The sequence below is a fragment of the Odocoileus virginianus genome, chromosome 5, assembly GCF_023699985.2.
Source record: "Odocoileus virginianus isolate 20LAN1187 ecotype Illinois chromosome 5, Ovbor_1.2, whole genome shotgun sequence".
Taxonomy (NCBI): domain Eukaryota; kingdom Metazoa; phylum Chordata; class Mammalia; order Artiodactyla; family Cervidae; genus Odocoileus; species Odocoileus virginianus.
In genome coordinates, this window is record NC_069678.1 from 84,345,502 (window position 1) to 84,367,226 (window position 21,725).

The following is a 21,725-nucleotide window of genomic DNA, read 5'->3' on the forward strand; positions in this document are numbered from 1 at the left end:
ACTCTGAAGCCAAACTCTGTCAGTTCAGGCATTGCCTGTTACCAGTTGTGTGACTTTCGGCAGGTTATTTAGCCTATTCTTTCCTCAGTTTCCTCATCTGTAAAATGGGAATGAGAAGAATCCCTACTTCATAGCATTGAGTGAAGATTAAAATGGGGTAATAGAGAAAAGGCTTTTAGAAGTCCCGGGTGCCCAATGTGAGCACTTTGCTGGTGTTATTATTATTTCTGTGCAGATGGCTCCACCATGCGCCTCGCACATAGTAGGTGCTCACTCAGTGGCACCTACTTTACTGCCTCCTCCCCAGGCAGGTAGGAGACGAGGCCAGATGGTGCGGGGCTCAGTTTAGACTTGAGAGATGGTACTGGAGAGTCTCAGAAGGGTAAGGGGCACTGTCGGAGTAGTGCTGTGTGTGAGGCGAACAGAAGTAACGCCATGGCAGGCAGCTTAGATTAGGAGTAGGCCTTCCTACTTCTGGGTGGTAAGATTATCAGGCCACCTGGATACAACCAATCAGCTCAACACTGACCGCTATTTGCCAATTAGGAACGGGGCGGAAACCCCCAGGAAAGTCCCGCGCTCGCGCAAAAGTTTTCAGTGTGTTTGACCAATGAAATTGCTTTGCAAACTTGTAACCAATCCACTTAAACCAACTACCAACGGCGTGTGCTCACCCTATAAGTTTGTGTAACAGCTTGGGCTCGGGGCTCTCTGACCCCGCACCACTGCGTTGGATGCGGCAGGAGCCCTGACTCGAGTCAGCAATAAACTTCCCTTTTTGCGAGTTGCATTGTCTTGGAGGCCTTCTCTCTTCCCGCTCAGGGATTCGAACATCAGGCATAACACTGTGATGTACCTCTGGCATGGTGGGCATAGATAGCCTGCAGGGTGCAGGGCAAGAAGGAATCTCTGACCTGGCAGGGGTTATGGGAGTGCGGAGGTAGTGATGACAGAGGAATGAGAGGAGCCCAGAGAGATGTAGGAGGCCTTGCAAAGGCCCCTGTGAGGGGAGCAGAGGAAGGAGCTGGAGTGTGTGGCCTGGGAGGCTTCTGGCCTCAGGAGGGGCAGCTGGTCTGCAGGAATTCACCATGGCCGTGGCCCTGGGATCTGTGTTCAGGGGGCATGGCCCTTTTGCACGGCCCAAGGATTTTCTACTCTCTGGTTGCCTGGGACAGAGGCCGAGGAGGAAGCCATCCTGGGAAGCCCTTCTCCCAGGAATTCCCAGCCTCAAGAAGAGCTTGGAAGGCCCTTGGAGGAAGGTGGTGGCTGCAGGGCATCCTCCCTTGGGTGTCCTCAGCTGTGGCCAGGGCCTGAGGTCACAGGGAGGCAGTAACATGGCAGTTCAGAGCAGAGACCCTGGCCCAGACTTCCTGGGAAGAAGCCTGCTTTGCCACTTTGCTGAGCCTGTGAGCCTGGGCTTACTAGCTCTCTCTGTACCTGGGTCCCTCAGTTGTAAAGTGGACGTGGTAATGATGAAGTATCTGCTGCCCTGGACTGTTGTGAGAACTCAGTGAGTTAATATCCGCAGAGAGTTCAGAGCAGTGCCTAGGGTGTAGCAGATGCTGGTATCATTAATATTCCTCAGGGCCACCAGGGTGAAGAGAGGGAAGGAAGGCCTCCCACCTGGAGCTGGCCAGATGGTCCTGGGGAGCCCAGGAAGGGGGACAAGGGTGCACTAAGGCAGCGGGGGGGGGGGGGGGGGTTGGGTGGGTGGGCAGAATCAGCCCAGAAGGGGCACCGAGTGGCTCTTCTCTCCACCTGTCCCACCGCACTTCCACCTTTAGGAGAGAGCCCCTGTTCCTCCTCCCATCCTCCCCCATCCTCCCCTATTCTCCCCTCATCATCCCCCCAATTCCATCAGGAGCACAGAGACTCTGGCTCTGCAGCGGGGCCAGGCCCTGAGCTTAGCTTGGGGGTCAGATGGGTTTGGGTGCTCTGTGGCTTCCCAGCTCTGTGATCCCAGGCAACTCATTTCCATTCACAGCCTCACTCCTCTGATATGAAACAGAGCTTAATGAACCAACTCCACAGACAAGGAAACCAGGATAACGCCTAACTCAGGGGTCCAACCTACCCAGCTTCCTGGGAAGCTCTGCTGAAGCCTCCTGGGGATGAACAAATGGACGCCTGGCTCCGAGTGTAGGTGGAGAATCTTTATTCAGCAGCAGGGCTGTTCCAGGAACCAAACTCTTCTCCAACTGTGGGTCCAATTGCTTTGCACCAGTTCCACCTGTCGGGCCCTGGAGGAGGGGGGATGACTGTGGTGGTGGGGACCCCCAGAGCCTGGATGGGAATGGGGGCTCTGAAGGCAGTGGACTGGTGGGGGCAAGGTTCCTGGGTGAGCTCAGGGCACCCAGGCCATCTCAGCTGCAGCCGGTACAGGCAACATTCACACACAGCTCACAGTCGTCATTAGCAATGGTCCCTGGGTGGAGGAAAACACTTGTCAGCTGAACCTGAAACATCCGTGGTCCAGAGAGTCACTGACCAGGCAGCCAGAGAAGGCCTGCCTCTGAGAGGGTCTGAGGGAGGGGCCTGGTATCTGTGTCACAGGTTGAGAGCAGGAAAGTTTAAAAGCAGAGTGAGAGGCTTGGGCTCAAGTCCCATGTCCTGTCCTCCTAGCAGTGCCTGGGCGAGTCACTCAAACCCTGCCCGAGTTTTCCTGCTTGCTCAACAGACAGTGTCAGCCTGGCCAAGGGGTTGTGAGGATAGCAGGCAGGCAAAGGGGCTGACCCAGGTTCTGGTACTTAGTAAGTGCTCAGTAAATACTGGCTGCTTGAGATGATCATGCTAAGTGAAGAAAGTCAGGCTTCCCTGGTGGCTCAGAGGTAAAGAATCCCCCTGCCAATGCAGGAGATAAATGCTCAGTCCCTGGGTTGGGAAAATCCCCTGGAGAAGGAAATGGTAACCCAATCCAGTATTCTTGCCTGGGAAACCCCATGGACAGAGGACCCTGGTGGGCTACAGTCCACGGGGTTACAAAGTGTTGGACAGGACTAAGGGAATAGAAAATGGAACAACAGCCATCAGACAAAGACAATTACCACAGGCTGCCACTTCTATGTGGAATCTAATTTTAAAAAATGATACAAATGAACTTATTCACAAAACAGAAACAGACTTACAGATACCCAAAACAAACTTAGAGTTACCAGAGGGAGAACGAAGTGGGGAGGGATAAATCAGGAGCTTGGGATGAACACATACACACTAGTACATGTGCATGCGTGCTCGGTCACCTCAGTCGTGTCTGACTCTGTCACCCCGTGGACTGTAGCCCAACAGGCTCCTCCGTCCATGGGATTCTCCAGGCAAGAATACAGGAGTGTGCCATGTCCTCCTCCAGGGGATCTTCCCCACTCAGGGATTGAACCCATGTCCCCTGTGTCTCCTGCATTGCAGGTAGATTCTTTGCCGCTGAGCACCACTATATATAAGATAGATAACCAACAAGGACCTACTGTACAGCACAAAGAACTTTACTCGATATTCTGTGATAACCTATATGAGAATCTATAGGTTATAGATTAAGAGGTTATAGATTAACCTATATAGATATAGGTTATAGATTAAGGTTACAGAGAAAAGAATCCGGAAAAGAAAGAATGAATAGATGTATATGTACAGCTGAATCATTTTGTTGTATACCCAAAGCCAACACAACATTATAAATTAATGATACTCCAATAAAATCAAAAGAGAAAAATAAGTGCTAGCCAGTTCCTGCATTCTCCTGATCAGCTGTTTCATCCCTCACATTTCAGCTTAGATGTCACCCCCACTTGGAAAACTTTAAGATCCCCTTATGCCAGCCCAGACATGAGCCATCTCTCTCCTGTGTCCCCACTGTGCCTCCCTGGTCGCCCCATGTATTGCAGTCATTTTTATGGATCCGTTTCCAGTGTCCCTTCCCCCCACCTGTGAAGTCTTGGAGGCTGGCAGATTATCCCAGCCAGGCTGCTGGGGACTGAAGGGGTTCCTGGCATGACTGATTTCAGTGCCCCAGCCAGGAAGGCCAGGGGCTGAGTTTCTTCAATCTCCCTATTCTCAGCCACTAGGTGCTTAACAAACCACACAAGGTAGAGGACCTGGGGCGCAGGGAGGGGAGAACATGAGGGCCAGGGGGCTCTGTGGGGGAGGGGGACTCACTCAAGCCCTGGAAGATGCTAGCTGCATCCTTAGAGGCACAGATGGGCCGGAGGTCCAGCGGCAGGGCCGGGTGGTGGCACACAGAGGGCTGGGGACTCTGGTCTTGCAGGCCGGGGCTGGGCACCCATTGACCCACAAGGTCATTCAGCTTCTTCACCGATTTCAGCTGGACCTGGAAGCCTTGGTACTGGAGGAGGAAGGAGACCTCAGACATCACAGCCTGAGCAGGGAAGGGGGCAGGGTGCTGCCAGGAGATCAGGGAGTGCCCCTGTTCTCACGGAGTTGGAAAGTTGAGGCATGGAAGATCACCTGGCAGGTGGGAGGTGGTGCCTGACACTTCACACCCCCCTGTGCCACAGGCTAACAGGGAGATGAGGTTGAGCAAGGCTGTGATCATGGTGGTTCAGGCATGGGCTTTGGAGATGGTGGGGACTTTGATTCAAATTCCACTGGCTGCCCATCTCTTCCCCACTCTGAACCTCATCTGACAGAGACAGTCAAACTCCACTCCTCCTGGTGCCTGGTACCCAGGCCACCCCCACCCCCCATAACTGTGTGATTGCCCCTGAACCAACATGGCAAAATGTGGCAACACCTAGTCTAGCTGGCTGGGCTTCAAGGCCAAGGCTGCATGGGGAAGCTGACACCCCCCTCCTCAGGATTCCCTTATTCCTTCCCAAGGATGCCCAGTCGAACGTGCTACCCAGGAGCCCAGTGACAGCTTGCCCCACCGCAGGCAGGCTTTGCCTCCATCAACAGACTCCTTCCAGCTTCACAGCTGCCCTCTGAGGAGACCTGGACCACCTGCTGTCTTCTCTTGGGGCCTTTCTGTATGCTTGGGCCTTCCTTTGGAGCAGTATGCCTGAAGCAGTCCCAGTCTCTGTGCCTAGATACCTCCTGCTCATCCTGCAGTGTCAGCTCGAGTTAACTCTCCAAGCAAACTTCTCTGGTGGCCATCATCCCCTCTCCACCCACACGTGGGAGAATACAGAGAGTTGTGGGAGCATTAAAGGAGTTTCCCTCTCCTTCTGGGCTCTTCAAGGGCAGATACTATGTCTAATTCCCCATCTGACCTCTGACCGGGATGGGCGCTTGAGGAGAACAATGCAGAATGACCATCGTTTATTGTTATCATTACTGTCATCCTTGTCACTGGCGTTCCAGCGGCTTCCACCCACCTGCTCTTTTGGCCCCTGTGGTGTGATTGGGTGTTGGGCTGAGCCTTGGGTCCTGGACTGTCCTTAGTGAGTTTCCCAGCATTCCTTCTCCATCCCAGCCTCTCACCATGGGGACCTTCAGGACAAACCTGGATGTAGACTGACTGTGTGCCCTGCAGCAGCACGAGGAAGACCAGGGCAACCGCACACAGCAGGTACCCTGACACCGCCCTGCTGGCCATCTCGCTCTCTCTGGTCCCGCCGCCGTCCACCTGGCTCCCACCTGCTTCCTCATCTGGCAGCTTTTTATAGGCTGGCCTCCAGCACCCTGGTCACTCATTAACTGGTCAGCCCGGGCGGGGTTGACAGCTGGCTGGCACCCTGACAAGCCCAGAGCCCATTCCCAGGAAGGGGGTCGGGGGTGGTGGGGGTAGGGAGGCCCAGAGAACACAGGAGCGTGATGCTGGGGTAAGCACCTGCCTTGTGTGCAAGACATTGTGCAGGTGGAGTGAGGGGGGAGACCATCTCACAGCCAGGGAGAGCGAGGCTCCAGAGGTAGAGTACCTTGTCTCAGGTAACGGAGCCAGTCGATAGTAGAGTGGGGACTCGGGCATCTGACCCAGGTGAGCCTAGGGTTTTTCCTCAGGTCAAAAGGTGCAGGCAGACAGGTGGGCAGATATCAGGCTGACCTCAGGCTCTCCACATCCCTAGATCCTTGTGTCTCCCGCTTCCTCTCCCCAGTTTTATTGAAGGGCCACCCTTGTGATCAGTGCCTGCCCAGCCCCTCATCCTGCCTCTGCCTGCCATCTCCCAAGTGATGGGTATACCCAGGCTCGGTATAGTCCATCTCACCTGTTGATGCCTTTTAGAAGCCAAAAGCCTAACCCGGCCTGGAGGAAAGGGCACCTGCCTTGGGAACAGATTGACCAGGGTTCAAATCCTGATCCTGCTGCAGCTGAGTGACCTTGTCAAGTCGCATCAACTCTAACCAAGCTTAGTTTCCCCTTTCATCACAGAGGCATTGTGACAGGATCCACCACATGAGGCTGCATGAGAGTGATGAGGCTGGGTCCTCCTGAGCTTGTCCTTATCTGGGGGTAACGCATGCTGCTGAAGGCCTCTTGATCTCAGTTGCCATTTGAGGCAGTGTGTGACCTACCATCTCCGTGATTGAAGGTTGGGTCAAAGTCCGCAAGGGCGTCATCACCACTGCCAGCCGAGACAGCTGTCAACAGTGCCCATCCCTCGGCTCTGCCCTGCCAGGCACGGAGCCTGGCATGCAGTAGGTACTCCATGCTTAACACTGAATTGAAGCCTAGATAGCCCATCTGGGTATTCCGGGCCCACTCTCCAACTTGTGGCTGAAATCTGATATCACGGTGTTTCCTAAGGCTGATCTTTTTTGCAAAAGCTTAATCCCATCTCATGCTTTTGAGGCTGCTCCCCACCAGCCTGCATGCTCATCTCCTTCTTTCTTATCTTGGGATGAAATGGAAAAAGCTTGAGTGAACTTTGGTATTCCCATTGTCTTGCTTTGAATCCAGACTTTGGCCTACTCTTCTGAGTACGAAGAATTTGATAGACTCCTACATGACTTCTTATCTGTAAACTGAAATAACCGTCAGAAACAATAACTCTCTTCTCAAATACGCAGGTGCCATGCTGTTCTTTGAGCAGAATCCCCTTCAATCTGTTGCGACAGGTGTCACTGTTGTCTTCCATTTACAGATGAAGTTCATTTTACAGGCCCAGTGAGTTCAAGAATGTGGTGTGCGCAGCACGTTTTCTCTCTGGAATTCTTGTCTCTTCTCAGCTTATGGGAGAAAAAAGGAACACGGGCCTTAGAGGTAAGAAGATCCATGTTCAAACCCAGACCCCAGCACTTCTGAACTGTGTGACCTTGGGCAGCTTCTCCAAGTCTTCATCAGTAAGTGGAGGAAATAACGGACCACCCCCAGTGGCTATTGGGAGGAAAACCTGGACAGTCCCATCCCAAAGGAGCCCATGCCTCTGCCTTTCCCCAGAACGTGCATGGCCCTTGGGGACCACATTGTGAGTCGTGATTTTCCCACCTGCCTCTCCTTCCCCATGGTGGCCTCCCTGACAAGCCCCACCTTTGAACCTGCAGCTGCGACACATCTGATCTTCGAATCCCCCGTCCCCGCTCTCTCCATCAGGCAAGCTCAGCCTCCCTGGCCTGGCCCCAAGAGACAAGGGCCAAGCCTGTAGTGTTTAGAGGATCCTGTGTCTGTGGCCTTCTTCCCTTCTCTGTCTTCCTGCTCTGCCAGCCAGGGACCATCACGTGTCATTCTTTCCCTGGGAACAAGGTGCAACTTCCCCATCTGCCTAGTCTGACTCAGGTTCATATTTCAACCCCGTTCTTCCTAATCTCTTCACCAATCCATCATGCCACAGACGCACACCCCTGCCACTGCCGCCAGTCAGCCAGCATGTGTTGACGTTTCTCAGGGCAATGCCTTCTTGAGGGACATGGGAGGTGACTGTCAGGCCAGCTTGGACTCCAGTCCCTGTGTGGGAGCCTCGAACATGGAGACAAAGTGGGTGACAGTTTGCCTCTGTGTGCTTTGGGGCTGCTCCTCCCTCCACAAAGGATTCCCTGCCCAGTGCTCACGGCCACAGTCCTCCACGCCCCCAGACTGACCGTTTCCCAGCGGCATCTGTCACAGCTGACCATGCCATCTTTCTTGGAATAAAGCATCTTCTTGACTTGGCTTCTAGGACACACACTCTTCACTTTTTCTACCAATTTCACTGGCCCATCTTCTCAGTTTCCTCGGCTGTTTTTTTCTTCTCTTCTCGACCTCTAGAGCTTAGAATCTCCAGGGGCTCCAGAGCTCAGTCCTTGGATTACTGTCCTCTGCCTATAATCACCCCCTTGGGAATCTTCTCCAATCTTAAGGACTTTAATGCCATAAGTACCCTAGCCTGACCTCTCCCCTCAGCTCCAGACTCATTTTCCTACCTCCTCAGCATCTCCCAGAACAGGTGAGGGTACTATCATTCATCAAGTTGCTCAGGCCAAAAGTCTAGAGATCATCCTTGATGCCTGTTTTTGCTTTATTTACAAATTCAATCCATTAACCAATCCAGCTGATTCTATCTTTGAAATGTTTCTGGACCGCAACCTTGTCTCACCATCTCCATTGCTAATGCCAAAGTCCAAACTATCATCTTTGATCATTGGTCTCGTGGATTATTGCAAGTGCTTTGTGTTAAGATTCTCTAGAGAAACAGAACCAATTCTGTTAAATATTTATATATATTCTATTCTCTCTTCTTATCTATCTTCTATCTCTGCTTAGTTGCTCCACCATGCCTGACTCGCTTGTGACCCCATGGACTGTAGCCTGCCAGGCTCCTCTGTGCACTGGATTTTCTAGGCAAGAATAGTGGAGTGGGTTGCCATTTCCTTCTCCATCTTCTATCTCTACCTGTCTAGATTTTATTTACTTTTTAAAATTTTCATTAAAGAATGGTTGACTTGCAATGTTGTGTTAGTTTCAGGTGTACAACAAAATGAGTCAGTTGTACATATACACATATCTACACTTTTTTAGATTCTTTCCCCATAAAGGTTATTACAGGGTATTGAATAGAGTTACCTGTACTATACGGACTTCCCTTGTGGCTCAGCTGGTAAAGAATCCACCTGCAATGCAGGAGACCTGGGCTCGATCCCTGGGTTGGGAAGATCCCCTGGAGAAGGGAATGGCTACCCACTCCAGTATTCTGGCCTGGAGAATTCCATGGACTGTATAGTCCATGGAGTTGCAAAGAGTCAGACACGACTGAATGACTTTCATGCAGGTTCTTATTAGTTATCTACTTTATATGTAGTAATGTGTATACACTGGACTTCCCTGGTGACTCAGCAGTAAAGAACTCGCCTGTCAACGCAGGAGGCATAAGAGACTCGGGTTCGATCCCTGGGTAGGTAAGATCCCCTGGAGAAGAAAATGGCAACCCACTCCAGTATTCTTGCCCAAGAAATCTCACAGACAGAAGGGCTTGGTGGGCCACAGTCCACGGGGTTGCAAAGAGTCAGAAACAACTTAGCAACTAAACAGCCACAACAATGTATATATGTCAGTCCCAATTTCCCAATTTATCCCTCCCTCCCTTTAACCCCCTGGTAACCTAGATAGCATATTAAAAAGCAGAGACATTACTTTGCCAACAGAGATCCGTCTAGTCAAGGCTATGGTTTTTCCAGTGGTCATGTATGGATGTGAGAGTTGGACTGTGAAGAAAGCTGAGTGCCGAAAAATTGATGCTTTTGAACTGTGGTGTTGGAGAAGACTCTTGAGAGTCCCTTGGACTGCAAGGAGATCCAACCAGTCCATCCTAAAGGAGATCAGTCCTGGGTGTTCATTCGAAGGAGTGATGCTGAAGCTGAAACTCCAATACTTTGGCTACCTCATGCGAAGAGTTGACTCATTGGAAAAGACCCTGATGCTGGGAGGGGTTGGGGGCAGGAGGAGAAGGGGACGACAGAGGATGAGATGGCTGGATGGCATCACCGACTCGATGGGCATGAGTTTGGGTAAACTCCGGGAGTTGGTGATGGACAGGGAGGCCTGGCGTGCTGCGATTCATGGGGTTGCAAAGAGTCGGACACGACTGAGCGACTGAACTGAACTGAACTATAAGTTTGTTTTCTACTCCTGCAACTCTGCTTCTGTTTTGTAGGAAAACTGTGTAGATTTGTTTTAAAAGATTGGCTCAGCTGTGTGAAATCTGTAGGGCCGGTTGGCAGCTGGAAATTCAGATGCAGTGTGTGTCTAAATTTTGAAGGTCAAGCCAGCAGGTGGAAAATTCAGGCAGGGTTTCCAGGTTGCAATCCTGAGGCAGGATTCCTTCTTCTTTTTCGGGAAACCTCAGTCTTTCTAAGGTCTTCAGCTGATTAGATGAAGCCCACACACATTATTCACTTGAACTTTACTGACTGTAAACATTAATCACATATCTGACAAAAATATCTTCATACCAACATCTAGACTGATGGTTGACCAAACATCTGGGCACCACAACCTGGCCAAGAGCTCTCCAAACAGTTTTCTTTCCTGTCTTCAGGCCTCCTTGCAGCAGCTGCAGTGATCCTGTTGAAATCTAATTCAGACCACGTCTCTCCCCTGCTCATTGAGCTCACTAATGATTTTCCACTTTACTCAAGGTAAAATTCAAAGACTTCCACTGGTCCTGAAGGTCCCTTTGGCCCCCTTCACACCTCTGAACTCATTGCAAAATTCTGCCCTTCACCCTCTGGGTTCCAGTCACACTAGCTTCCTTGTTGTCACCTAAACATGCTAAAGGTAGCTTACCTTGGAAATCTGCTCTTCACCCACGCACTTATATGGCTCACCTGTCACTTCCTCCATGTCTGCTCAAATGCCACTTCCCCAAAGAGATCCCTCCTGACCATCCTACCTCAGAAAGCCTCCCCATCACTCTGGGTCCCCTTACTTTTATGTAGCACCTGTCATATATGAACATTTCATTTCTTGCATTTCTCTTGCCACTAGAAAGGCATTTGTCTGTTTTCCCCAAACAATATCTGGCACATGAAAGTGAAAGTGAAAGTCACTCAGTCATGTCTGACTCTTTGCCACCCCATACAGTCCACAGAATTTTCCTGGCCAGAATACTGGAGTGGGTGGCCATTCCCTTCACCAGGGGATCTTTCCAACCCAGGGATCAAATCTCCTGCATTGCAGGCAGATTCCTTACCAGCTGAGCCACAAGGGAAGCCCAAGAATACTGGAGTGGGTAGCAGATCTTCCAGACCCAGGAACTGAACCGGGGTCTCCTGCACTGCAGGCGGATTCTTTACCAACTGAGCTATCAGGGAAGTCTATAATTGGCACATATCTGGTACATAATTGGTGCTTAATAAATACCTAATAAGTTGAATAAATGAATAGGATTCAAAGATTAACTCCACCAACCACTAAATGTTTGGCCTTGGAAAATGTCCTACTTCTCTGAGCCCCATTCATCTTGTTAGCATCTTCCTGTCATATGTAAGGGGCCTGGTGACTGTTCAAAAAATGTGAAAACATTGTGAACTAGTGTTCTTAGCTGTGAAATCGTTTATCAAGAAACTAAATCCTTTTTGTGTCATATGTGCACTGCAAATTCCAGGGCATATAATAATTCAATCAGCACATAGTTACTGGTGGCCCATTATGTTCCAAGCACTATTCTAGGCACAATGGATACAGTCACCAACAAACCAGAATAAGCCACGGTCCACAGAGCAGTGCCAGTTGCTTGGATGGGGGGTCAGAATGGAGATGCTGAGAACAGGTTGGATTCTAGATATTCATTGATGTCAGAGCCCACAGGATTTTCTGTTCTTTTAAATGTGAAGGGTGAACGAAGAGAGGAGTCAAGGGCAGTTCTAAGGTTGACCCACATCAAATGGGGCTGCCACTCACCGAGATGGGAAGGAGGGATGAGCAGGTCAGATGAGGGTCTGGAGAGTTCAATTTGAACATGCTAAGTATGAAATGCCTATTTGACCCCTGAGTAGAGATGTGGGCCACTGACGTACATGCTGTGGTTCACCAGGGAGGATCTGATTCTTAGAGTCTTGGAACTGGACTGAGAGAGGAACTGGAAGGAGAAGAGGCCAGGTCCCAGAGCTGAGCTGTGGCAGAGTCCTGCAGCATTTGGAGGTAAAGCAGAGCACGAGGAACCAGCAAAGCAGATGGAGAAGGAGCCCCCAAAGAGAGTCCAGTCTTCAAAGACAAAGAGAGAAGTGTTTCAGGAACAAGAGCCTGCTCCGTGGGGTCAAGTGCTAGGTTAGCTCTGGTAAGATGAAGACAAAACTGCCACTGGATTTGACAACATGGAAGTGGCTTCTAACATGGAAGTGGAATGGATCCTTGACAGGATCAAGTTCAGGAAAGTAGTGGATGTAAACCTGATTGGAGTGGGATCGAGAGGGGAGAGGAGGACAGGAAGTGTACCCAGTGAGAATGGAGGTCTGGTTCTAGAGCCAGAGTTCTTAACACTGACCTTAAATTAAAGCGTGAAATGGAGAGATGACAAATTTAATGAAAAAAACAGTGTATTGGGTCTAGCAGAAGATCCTGTATGGTGAATTGTTTAAACCGAGGTGTGGTGGTTTTCCAGCAGTTTCCCAAATGAAATGTTGGTTTTTTCCTGAAGAATTAGGTGACATAGTGAATGGCTTCATTTTTCAGTCTGGTTAATGGAAGACTCAGAGTAAGTTTGTACCCCAACATTAGTAATGACACTAAGCTCATTCAACCCGTGGCTTCCCTTTTGATCTATTTATCTATTTCCCCGGTCTACCCATATTGTACTGATTTTGCCGCAGCGCCCCTCCACTTCTCCACCTCTTCCCCACCTCCACACACACAGCCCTTTAAGTCATTTTGTACTCTCCGCAGCTTCATTGTCTAGATGGACTGGGGGTTGGGTAATGGTTTTAAAAATGCAAATAAGTGGATCAGGGCTGCCCCCTGGTGACAGTCAAGGAACACTGCAGGCAGAGGAAGCCGACAGTCCTTGTTCCTTAGGGCATCATTCTCTCAGCCACCCCTTGAGAGGTAAAGGGTGAGGAAACAGACTCTCTGATTTGAGGGGCAGTGGGAAGCCCCAGTCGGCATGTCTATACCTGGCTGTGAGGGGTGTCTTGCAAACATGATTATGACAGTCTACGGAATGGGAAGCCTGTGAGGTCATCAGGAAAAAGTCCCTGCTTGCTAGCTGGTGTCTGAGTTCTGTGGTCTCTAGATAGTGGATGCTGAGGTGAACAAGAGGGCCGCAGTGGGGCGAGAGGGAGGAGAAAGTTCAGGCCATAGGCAGGACCCAGTACTGACAGCAGGGCTTGGGGGCAGCCAAGCGACTGCCCGAGGCAGCAAGAGAACCGTAGCGAAGCGGGGGACCCTGGGCCTCCAGGGTCTGGTGTGCTTGAGCTGCAGACAGAAGCTGGCTCAGACAGAAGACTTGGGTCTTTCCCTCTTGGGAGGGCACAGTGTGCTTCTGACCTTGGACTCTGCCGGCATCTCTGCCTTTCTCCCCTTGGGGTCAAAGGTGTGTGCGAACACGTGTGTGCATGCCTGGCAGCTGTGAACATGTGTATATGTGGGTTCTCTTTGTGTCTATGGGGAGCATGAGTGCGCACGTGTGGTAGGTGAGTGTGCATGTACATGTGCATGCGTGTGTGAAAGCACATGATCATGAGTAGGCTGTGCAGGCATCTGCATGTTGGTGTGGGTACATGTGCAGATGTAAGCGTGTAGGCATGTGCATATGAGCGTGCATGTGTGCTTACATCTGTGTGTAAGCGGCAGTGTCCAAGTGTGTCCCAGGTGCTGGAAGGGAGGCCTCTGTTGCCTGGATGTGCACAGGGGCTGGGTGGTGGCCAGAGTCCCATCTGAGACAGGCCTGGGCCCGGGAGTGGGGGTTCAGGGGTGGAGGGTGGAGGCCGGGGCTGGGGGAGCAGCCTTCACACAGCTGCGTGGAAGCTGGGAAACTAATGGAGGACCCGGGAAGGCGTCCAGCCCAGGGCAGCCAGATCGGACTGTTCTCGCTTCTTCAACTCCCCCAGCTCCCTCCAGCAGAAGCCCGGGTGCTGTGGCTTTGAAGTCGGGTAGAGCTGAGGTCACATGGCTGTGGACTCCTGGGCAAATGCTTCACTTCACTGAAGGCTAGTTCTCTCGATAGTGAGATGGAAAAGCACAGCTTGGTGACAGAAGTGGGGTGACGAGGGTGTAGAAAGGCCGGTGAGTGTTCACTGGGGGCTGACGATGAGCCAGCCCTGATCTAAGGGTCTTACAAGTACAAACATGTGGCTTTCTCACACAACCTTCGGTGGTAGAAAACTCTCCTTTTACAGAGAACACAAAAGCACAGAGAGGCTTATTAACTTTCTTGAGAACACACAGCTTGTATGTGGCAGAGTTCCTGAGCTGGTGTCACAAGCACTGTACTGACCTGTATGAGCGGTGAGTGGATATGAGGCATCCCTCAAAGTGCTGGGCACATTGCAGACCCTTGATAGCTGTCTCCTCGTCCCCTCTACCCTCTGTCCCTCCTAAGAGTTCAGGGCAACAACTGAAGGAAAGAGTGAGTCTTCTTCATGAATGCTACCTCACAGAAGTTCTGGGAGTTGTGGAATCCTGATGCATCAAAGAAATGACCCAGATGTTGGTTCCTGTAACCCCACCACCAGCAAGGTGATAATAGCAACATATTGTTATATATGCTGGTATGTAATGGTTAGCTGTAGTCTTTCATTCAATTGACATTTATTGAGCTTCAGGTCTTTGCTGGACATCAGGGCTCAGAAATAAGGGGCTCCTCAGTTGGCTCAGACAGTAAAGAATCTGCCTACAATGTGGAAGTCTTGAGGTTGAACCCTGGGTTGGGAAGATCCCCTCCTGGAGAAAGGGCTGACTACCTATTCCAGTATTCTAGCCTGCAGAATTCCATGGTCAGAGGTGCCTGGCAGGCTACAGTCCACAGGGTTGCAAAGAGTCTGACACGACTGAATGACTAACACTTTCACTTTCACACTTTCAGGGCTCAGAAATGGATAAGATGGTCCCTGATCTCAAAGGGCTCATCATGGTCGATGAGGACAGGTGAGGTCAATACCGTGTGGCAAACGTGGGGAGTGGGAAGGCTCAGGAGGTGGCAGGAACCCCAGGAAGGAACCACTGCTTCCAACGAGGAAGTGGGGGAGCTATCGGCCCCCTCCAGCCCTTTGTTCACATCTCAGGCCTGGGATGCTTCCCCAGTCCTCTCCCATGTCCGGCCTAGCACCCTTCTTCCAAGAAGCCAGCCCAGACCATGTCCTTCCTCTTCTTCTTGGGAATTCCTGCAGTCCTTGTGCCCCCTCCATGGAATCTAGCTTCTGCTACCTTGTTTCTGGTTTGGGTGCAAGGGACCCATCTCCACAGATAGACAGCATCCTCTCCAGGGCTCAGCCTTCATCTCACATTCCTCAGAGACCCGGTGCTCAGGTGGCCTCACACAAGCTCGGGGCACATCATTTTTACCGATGTTCCAGTTGGGGGTTCTTTGTTTGCAGCACCAGGGTTGAGCTGCTGAGGAAATCCTAACTGCTGAGTCAGGGGCCCCCGCTTTGCCAAGCAGGACTGAGTTTCATTAAGTGAGGATGAAATACAAATTCCCCGCAGCATTCATGGGATTGATGTCCAAGGCGCAGCTGCCATTTATGTTTTGAAATTTGCAGTTGGGGATCATTGTGAAACTTGATTGCTCTGTCTTGGGGACTTCTTAAAGTCCAACTCTCACAATAAGGCCAATCAGACTTCACCATCAAATGTCAAATAGGAGCTAATGAACCATTCACGGGCTGGGGAGAGAAATCAGGCAATCTCTTATTTCAGGATTATCCCTTCCAAATATTGAATCTGAACTGTAAGCAGAATTTGCTATAATTGCCTCCCCCTCCTCGCGGGTATGGGGGATCATTGGCATTCGCTTTGTGTCTCAGCTTGCTGGAGAGAGGCTTGACAAGCCGACCCGCTGCTGTCTGGAGGCACGTGCTCCTGGGGGCACCGTTTAGAGAGGGAGTGGGCAAGGCATGCTGGGAGTCTTCGGCTCCCTTGGCTGAGTCGGTGGAGCCTGATGTTGGCTGGGTGTCCCAAGTGCCTCTTTGTAGGAGAGAGTGGTCTCCGGCAAGAGAGGACACCCTCACATCGGTTCCCCTGGGAGCCTGGCGGTGGCTGCAGGAAAGTCACTCCAGCTCAGGGACAAAGGAATGTGTCTGTTGCACTGGGATCTGCAAAGACTACCTGCTTGGCTGCCACCCCTGTAGGCTGATGCCCAAATACGTATGTTGCTCTCTGATGCCCCTTTGAAACATGTGGCTGGTTGACTTGGGTTATAAGAGAGGGTTGCCATCACTTTGACCTGGGACAGTGCTGTGATACGGGAGGTGTTTCTTTTCCTCTTGATTCCTTTTGGAATGGAGGGTAGCACAGTGGTGTGGTGAGCCACTCCCTGTGGCAGAGGTGGCGGGCTGTCCATCACAGTGTCCTCTTCCCTGTCTTACTACACAGTCCTGGCTGGCTGGAAAGCAGCTGTCTGGCCAGCGATGTGCAATTAGGCTTAGTCACATAACTGGCTTTCATCACTAAAATGTGAGAGGAGGCAAGGTGGGCTACTTACAGGTTCAAGGATCTTAAGAGGCAGTGCACCTTGTCCACCCTGATTTCCCTCTTTTACTAAGTGGTGTTTCAGGTGATGACAAGGCTCAATGGGATGAGCTCACGGATGGGGGGAGCCAGAGCCCCTGAATCACCCACGTTCAGACTAGGCACCAGGAAGTGGAGTGCATTTAACGGTTCGTCCCTCCCCATAGCTGTTGTCATGTGAACTTAGAGCAACCCCTGTAAAGGTGGAGTGTATTGGTTAAATCAATGGCCTCACAGCTTGTGGGATCTTAGTTCAGCAACCAGTATCAGACCTGGGACCATAACAGTGAAAGCACAGGGTCCTAACCACTCTGGGAATCCCCTCATTATTTTCTTGAATCAGGTTTGCCACAAAATTAAGAGGAGATTTCCCCTGGCTCCACATGGGCATAGCCTGTCCCATGAACAGTGACACATCCTGATCACCCAAAGTCCACAGTTTACCTTAGGGTTCACTCTTGGTGTTGTGTATTCTGTGGGTTTGAACAAATGTATGACATCCATCCATCATTAGGATGCTGTACAGAGTGTCTTCACTGAATTATTTTGCTTTTCTTTCTTTTTTTAACCCCATCATGCTATGCTTGTGTGCTAAGTTGCTTCAGTTGCGTTTGACTTTGTAACCCTATGGACTGTAGCCCGCCAGGCTCCTCTGTCCACGGGATTTCCCAGGCAAGAGTACTAGAGCGGGTTACCATTTTCTCCTCCAGGGGATCTTCCCAACCCAGGGATCAAACCAGCATCTCTTATGTCGCCCACATTGGCAGGCAGGCAGGCTCTGTACCAGTAGCGCCGCCTGAGAAGCCCCCTTCATGCCGTGAATTCTTAGGACATGGGTTCCAGCGGCTCAGGCTCCTCTCCGTGGGTCTCACAAAGCCTGCCTCTCTGGTGGGAGCAGGCTGGCACTTCCACTAAACACAGCACCTTTCTCCTTGTCTCCTTTCTATCCTAGCTCTTAGCGTGCTTACTACATTCAACACATTCACTCCTTCTCTAGGCAAGTATCTTGTCCTTCACCTGTTTGTTTATAACAATGTCAGCAACACGCAGGCCCATGCCATAGACTCCTCCAGTTTTGCTGTGGCGACACTTACAGGGCATTCCCTTTGGAACAGTGTTGTTCCTGGATGTTGACGACATCACCTTCTCTGTAGAGTCACGTGTACATGGCCGAAGGAGAAGCTTCCTGTTTTCTAAAAGGCCTGGAGAACATTTAGTGGTTGCCTCTCCTCTTTCCCTTCATTACTGGAAGATGGTGGTTCTGGCTAACAGGCCATAAATGCTTTTTAAATGAATGAATGAAAAAAAGAAAGTCTTGAAAATAGTATTGGGAGAAAAAGATCGGAACGTATAGGCTGAAACAGCTGTTCAACAAGGTTCTACTGTACAGCACAGGAAACCATATTGAATATCCTTTGATAAACCATAATGAAAAAGACTATGAAAAACAATATAAATATCTGCATAACTGAATCATTTTGCCATACAGCAGAAATTAACACAACATTGTAAATCAACTATACTTCAATAAAATACAATGAAAAACAAAGAAGCAGCTGTTTAAATCCAGAGTTGGCTCCTGGTCCACATATGGCTTAAATCAGCACCGTTCTCACGATGTTTCACTGCAGCTTATGTGGACCTCAGTGGCACCCCAGCTTGGTCCCTGCCTTCCTTCCCTTGAAGGCTTACTGCTTTCTGAAGAAGTGGCACATGAATGACAGTGTTGCCTAAAATTTTCAAGCATCGTTGATTAGCACACCAGTCCGAGGTGGTACGGTTGAAGGGGCAGTGTTCTTCCATACATCTTTTGGCCTGTTTATTTAAAAATGCACCATGTTACTGAAGCATACATTGTTCCAGGTCCTCTTCCACCATGATTTGGAAGAAGACTTGGCAGCAAATCTGGATGATGGAATCCTTCTGGAAATTGTTGTCATCATATCGTCTGCAGCGGGGGCTGGGCACTTACTCTGAGCAGGCCGTGGTGAGCCCTTTAATCCTCTCAACTCCTCTGTGAGGGCTCACTTCCACTTTGTTGTTGTTTAGTCTCTTGGTCGTGTCCGACTCTTTGCGACCCCATGGACTGTAGTCCACCAGGCTCCTCTGTCCATGGGATTCTTCAGGCAAGAATACTGGAGTGAGGTGCCATGCCTTCCTCCAGGGAATCTTCCTGACTCAGGGAATGAACCCACATTTCCTGCATTGCAGGTGGATTCTTTACTGCTGAGCCACCTGGGAAGGCCCACGCCCACTTTAGAGATGGAGAAACTGAGGCTCTGGGAGATAAAGTCAGGTGCCAAGCTGGTACAGCAGGATCCAACTCCAGAGTACCATGTGGGGCAGGTGTGGTATCTTCTGTGGGCCACAGGTGTCTTATTGAAAAGTTTGGGCAGATGCTGCACCAGAAACCCTATGCATTGACACCCCATTGTTCCAGAAACGTTGGTTGAGTGTCTTCCCTGTGTGAGGAGGTTGCAGGGAGGCAGGCAAGGTGTCTAACAGTTGAAGCTGGAGAAGTGAAAGGCTTCCTGGGAGGCTGGGGCCTTCCTCTCACCTGAGCAGGGCCAAGTGACTGACCTGGTGATCCCCAAAGTTCCTTCCTTCCTGAGCCTATGGGCCGATGTCTGACTTGTATCCAAGTGACCCTTCAGTTGAGTTCAGTCGCTCAGTCATGTCTGACTCTTTGTGACCCCATGGACTGCAGCACGCCAGGCCTCCCTGTCCATCACCAACTCCCAGAGTTTACTCAAACTCATGTCCATTGCATCAGTGATGCCATCCAACCATGTCATCCTCTGTCATCCCCTTCTCCTCCTGTCTTCAATGTTTGCCAGCATCAGGGTCTTCTCAAATGAGTCAGTTCTTTGCATCAGTTCACTAATGTATTGGAGTTTCAGCTTCAGCATCAGTCCTTCCAATGAATATTCAGGACTGATTTCCTTTAGGATTGACTGGTTGGATCTCTTTGAAGTCCAAGGGACTCTCAAGAGTCTTCTCCAGCGCCACAGTTCAAAAGCATCAATTCTTCAAGTGACCCTTCAAACTGTGCCATTTCCACTCTAGAAAGGAGCCATGTCTGGAAGGGGCACCCACAGGGGCAGGCTGCTCGCCCTGAAATGGTCCTGGAGCTGGTTTGCTGTCCTGTAAGCAAGGTCGGCAGTGGAAGAGCCACATGAGTTTAGGAACAGCCTGCTCTACCACTAGGCAAGGAATCCTTTGGTTGATAGCGCAGGTTCGAGGCCCATCAGATCTGAGTTTGAATTTTAGCTTAGTTGTTCCCTAACGAGACTTGGTCCTCCTGTGTAAAATGGGGATAACAATTGTATCTCTTTCTCTGAGTTGTTATGATGGGTGAATGAGTAATGCGTTTAGTCCAAGACTGGCACAGAGATGAATATTTACCAAAACAACCAGAATTGTTCAGGTGTTTTGCCCAAAGTGGTGTCTTTGGCCTTTGTGGAAATCCTTAGCATGAAGTAATAATCTTGATAACATTTGTTTGGCACAGACTAGGTGCCAGACACTGCTGTAAGGGTTCTAGGTGGCCGCCTCGGCCACCGCGCAGCTGCCGGTCCACCTCCGCCACCGCTTAGCCGTGCTCAGAGCCCGGCCGAGGAGGATGCCGCCGCCGCCGCCAGGAGCCCGCAGCCCGCGCCCCGAGCCCGCCGCGCCGCCCTCCGAGGGCGCCCCAGGCCGCGCCATGGTGAAGGTGACGTTCAATTCGGCTCTGGCCCAGAAGGAGGCCAAGAAGGACGAGGCCAAGAGCGGCGAGGAGGCGCTCATCATCCCTCCGGACGCCGTTGCCGTGGACTGCAAGGACCCAGATGAAGTGGTTCCAGTTGGCCAAAGAAGAGCTTGGTGTTGGTGCATGTGCTTTGGACTGGCGTTTATGCTCGCGGGTGTCATTCTAGGGGGAGCGTACCTGTACAAATATTTTGCACTTCAACCAGATGACGTCTACTACTGTGGAATAAAGTACATCAAAGATGATGTCATCTTAAATGAGCCTTCTGCAGACGCCCCAGCCGCTCGCTACCAGACCATTGAGGAAAATATCAAGATCTTTGAGGAAGATGAGGTTGAATTCATCAGCGTGCCTGTCCCAGAGTTTGCAGATAGTGACCCTGCCAATACTGTTCATAACTTTAACAAGAAACTCACCGCCTATTTGGATCCTAACCTGGATAAGTGCTATGTGATTCCTCTGAACACTTCCATTGTCATGCCACCCAAAAACCTATTGGAGTTACTTATTAACATAAAGGCTGGGACCTACTTGCCTCAGTCATATCTGATTCATGAACACATGGTCATCACTGATCGCATTGAAAACATTGACCACTTGGGTTTCTATATTTATCGACAAGGAAACGTACAAACTGCAACGCAGAGAAACCATTAAAAGTATTCAGAAACGTGAAGCCAGCATCTGTGCTACGATTCGGCATTTTGAGAACAGACTCGACGTGGAAACTTTAATTTGCTCTTGAACAGTCAAGAAAAACATAATGGAGAGAAATTTAATACCACAGCATGACCCCACCCTTTGTATTTTGTGCAGTGATTATTTTTTAAAAAATCTTCTTTCATTTAAGTAGCACATAGGGCTTCACTATTTTTTCATCTCATTAACTCAATTAAAACTATTATCTTTAAAAATCTCTTTTTCTTTCCAAGTGTGGTGTCTTTTATCTTGAATTAGTTATATGAAGTCATAGGTAATAGCACATTTCATCATAGAGCTTAGGTATTAGGAAGTGTTTAGATTTCATTAATCCATGTACCCAGATTTTTGTGTTTTAATTATGCATTTTCAAGAAGAGAGGTTCTCTAATAATCACATAGATGCATACGTCAAATGGACCACAGGGACTTCCTTGTAGCTGTTGCCCTGCTACTTGGTTTGTTAGAGCATTTTAGCACACATTTTAATTTTCTCCTCTACTTAAAATGTGTAGTATTTTCAGTGTCATATTTCACTATTTAGAGTATGATTTCCACCTCGATGTTTTAATATTCTAGGCATCTGGTGTAATGATATTTTAGAAACTGTTTGGAATTTAAGGAATAACTTGTATTACTAATTTATATAATCTCTACCTGTGCAATGGAATATAAATATCACAAAGTTGTTTGACTAAAAAAAAAAAAAAGAGTTCTAGGTATATTAAGTCATTTAATTCCTATGTCAGCTTCA

At 50.0% G+C, this 21,725-nt stretch overlaps 1 protein-coding gene and 1 pseudogene across 2 annotated transcripts; one reads left to right on the plus strand and one right to left on the minus strand.

Moving 5' to 3' along the window:
- Positions 1-2,138: 2,138 nt before the first annotated feature.
- On the minus strand, positions 2,139-6,260 carry GUCA2B (guanylate cyclase activator 2B). Of its 2 annotated transcripts, XM_020914747.2 has the most exons (3): positions 5,456-5,666; positions 4,150-4,336; positions 2,139-2,425 (listed from the first exon to the last, which is right to left on the minus strand). In XM_020914747.2, exons 1-3 carry the CDS (start codon positions 5,546-5,548, stop codon positions 2,364-2,366), a joined length of 342 nt encoding a protein of 113 aa, XP_020770406.2. In that variant the 5' UTR covers positions 5,549-5,666; the 3' UTR covers positions 2,139-2,363. The 2 variants fall into 2 exon arrangements, 1 of the variants encoding a protein (XP_020770406.2); XR_011487589.1 differs by lacking the exons at positions 2,139-2,425; positions 5,456-5,666 and adding an exon at positions 6,159-6,260 and having other exon boundaries at positions 4,252-4,336.
- Positions 6,261-20,132: 13,872 nt separating this feature from the next.
- LOC110151348 (integral membrane protein 2B pseudogene) lies at positions 20,133-21,498 on the plus strand (annotated as a pseudogene).
- The last annotated feature ends 227 nt before the right edge of the window (positions 21,499-21,725 follow it).

What these genes read in the sequence shown, in the direction of transcription:
- GUCA2B (XM_020914747.2), bottom strand. Translation starts at nt 5,548, where the DNA reads ATGGCCAGCAGGGCGGTGTCAGGGTACCTGCTGTGTGCGGTTGCCCTG. An exon ending in CACAGTCAGTCTACATCCAG is followed by an intron (nt 4,337 to 5,455) that starts GTTTGTCCTGAA and finishes TTCCTCCTCCAG; the next exon opens with TACCAAGGCTTCCAGGTCCA. An exon ending in TAGCATCTTCCAGGGCTTGA is followed by an intron (nt 2,426 to 4,149) that starts GTGAGTCCCCCT and finishes TCCTCCACCCAG; the next exon opens with GGACCATTGCTAATGACGAC.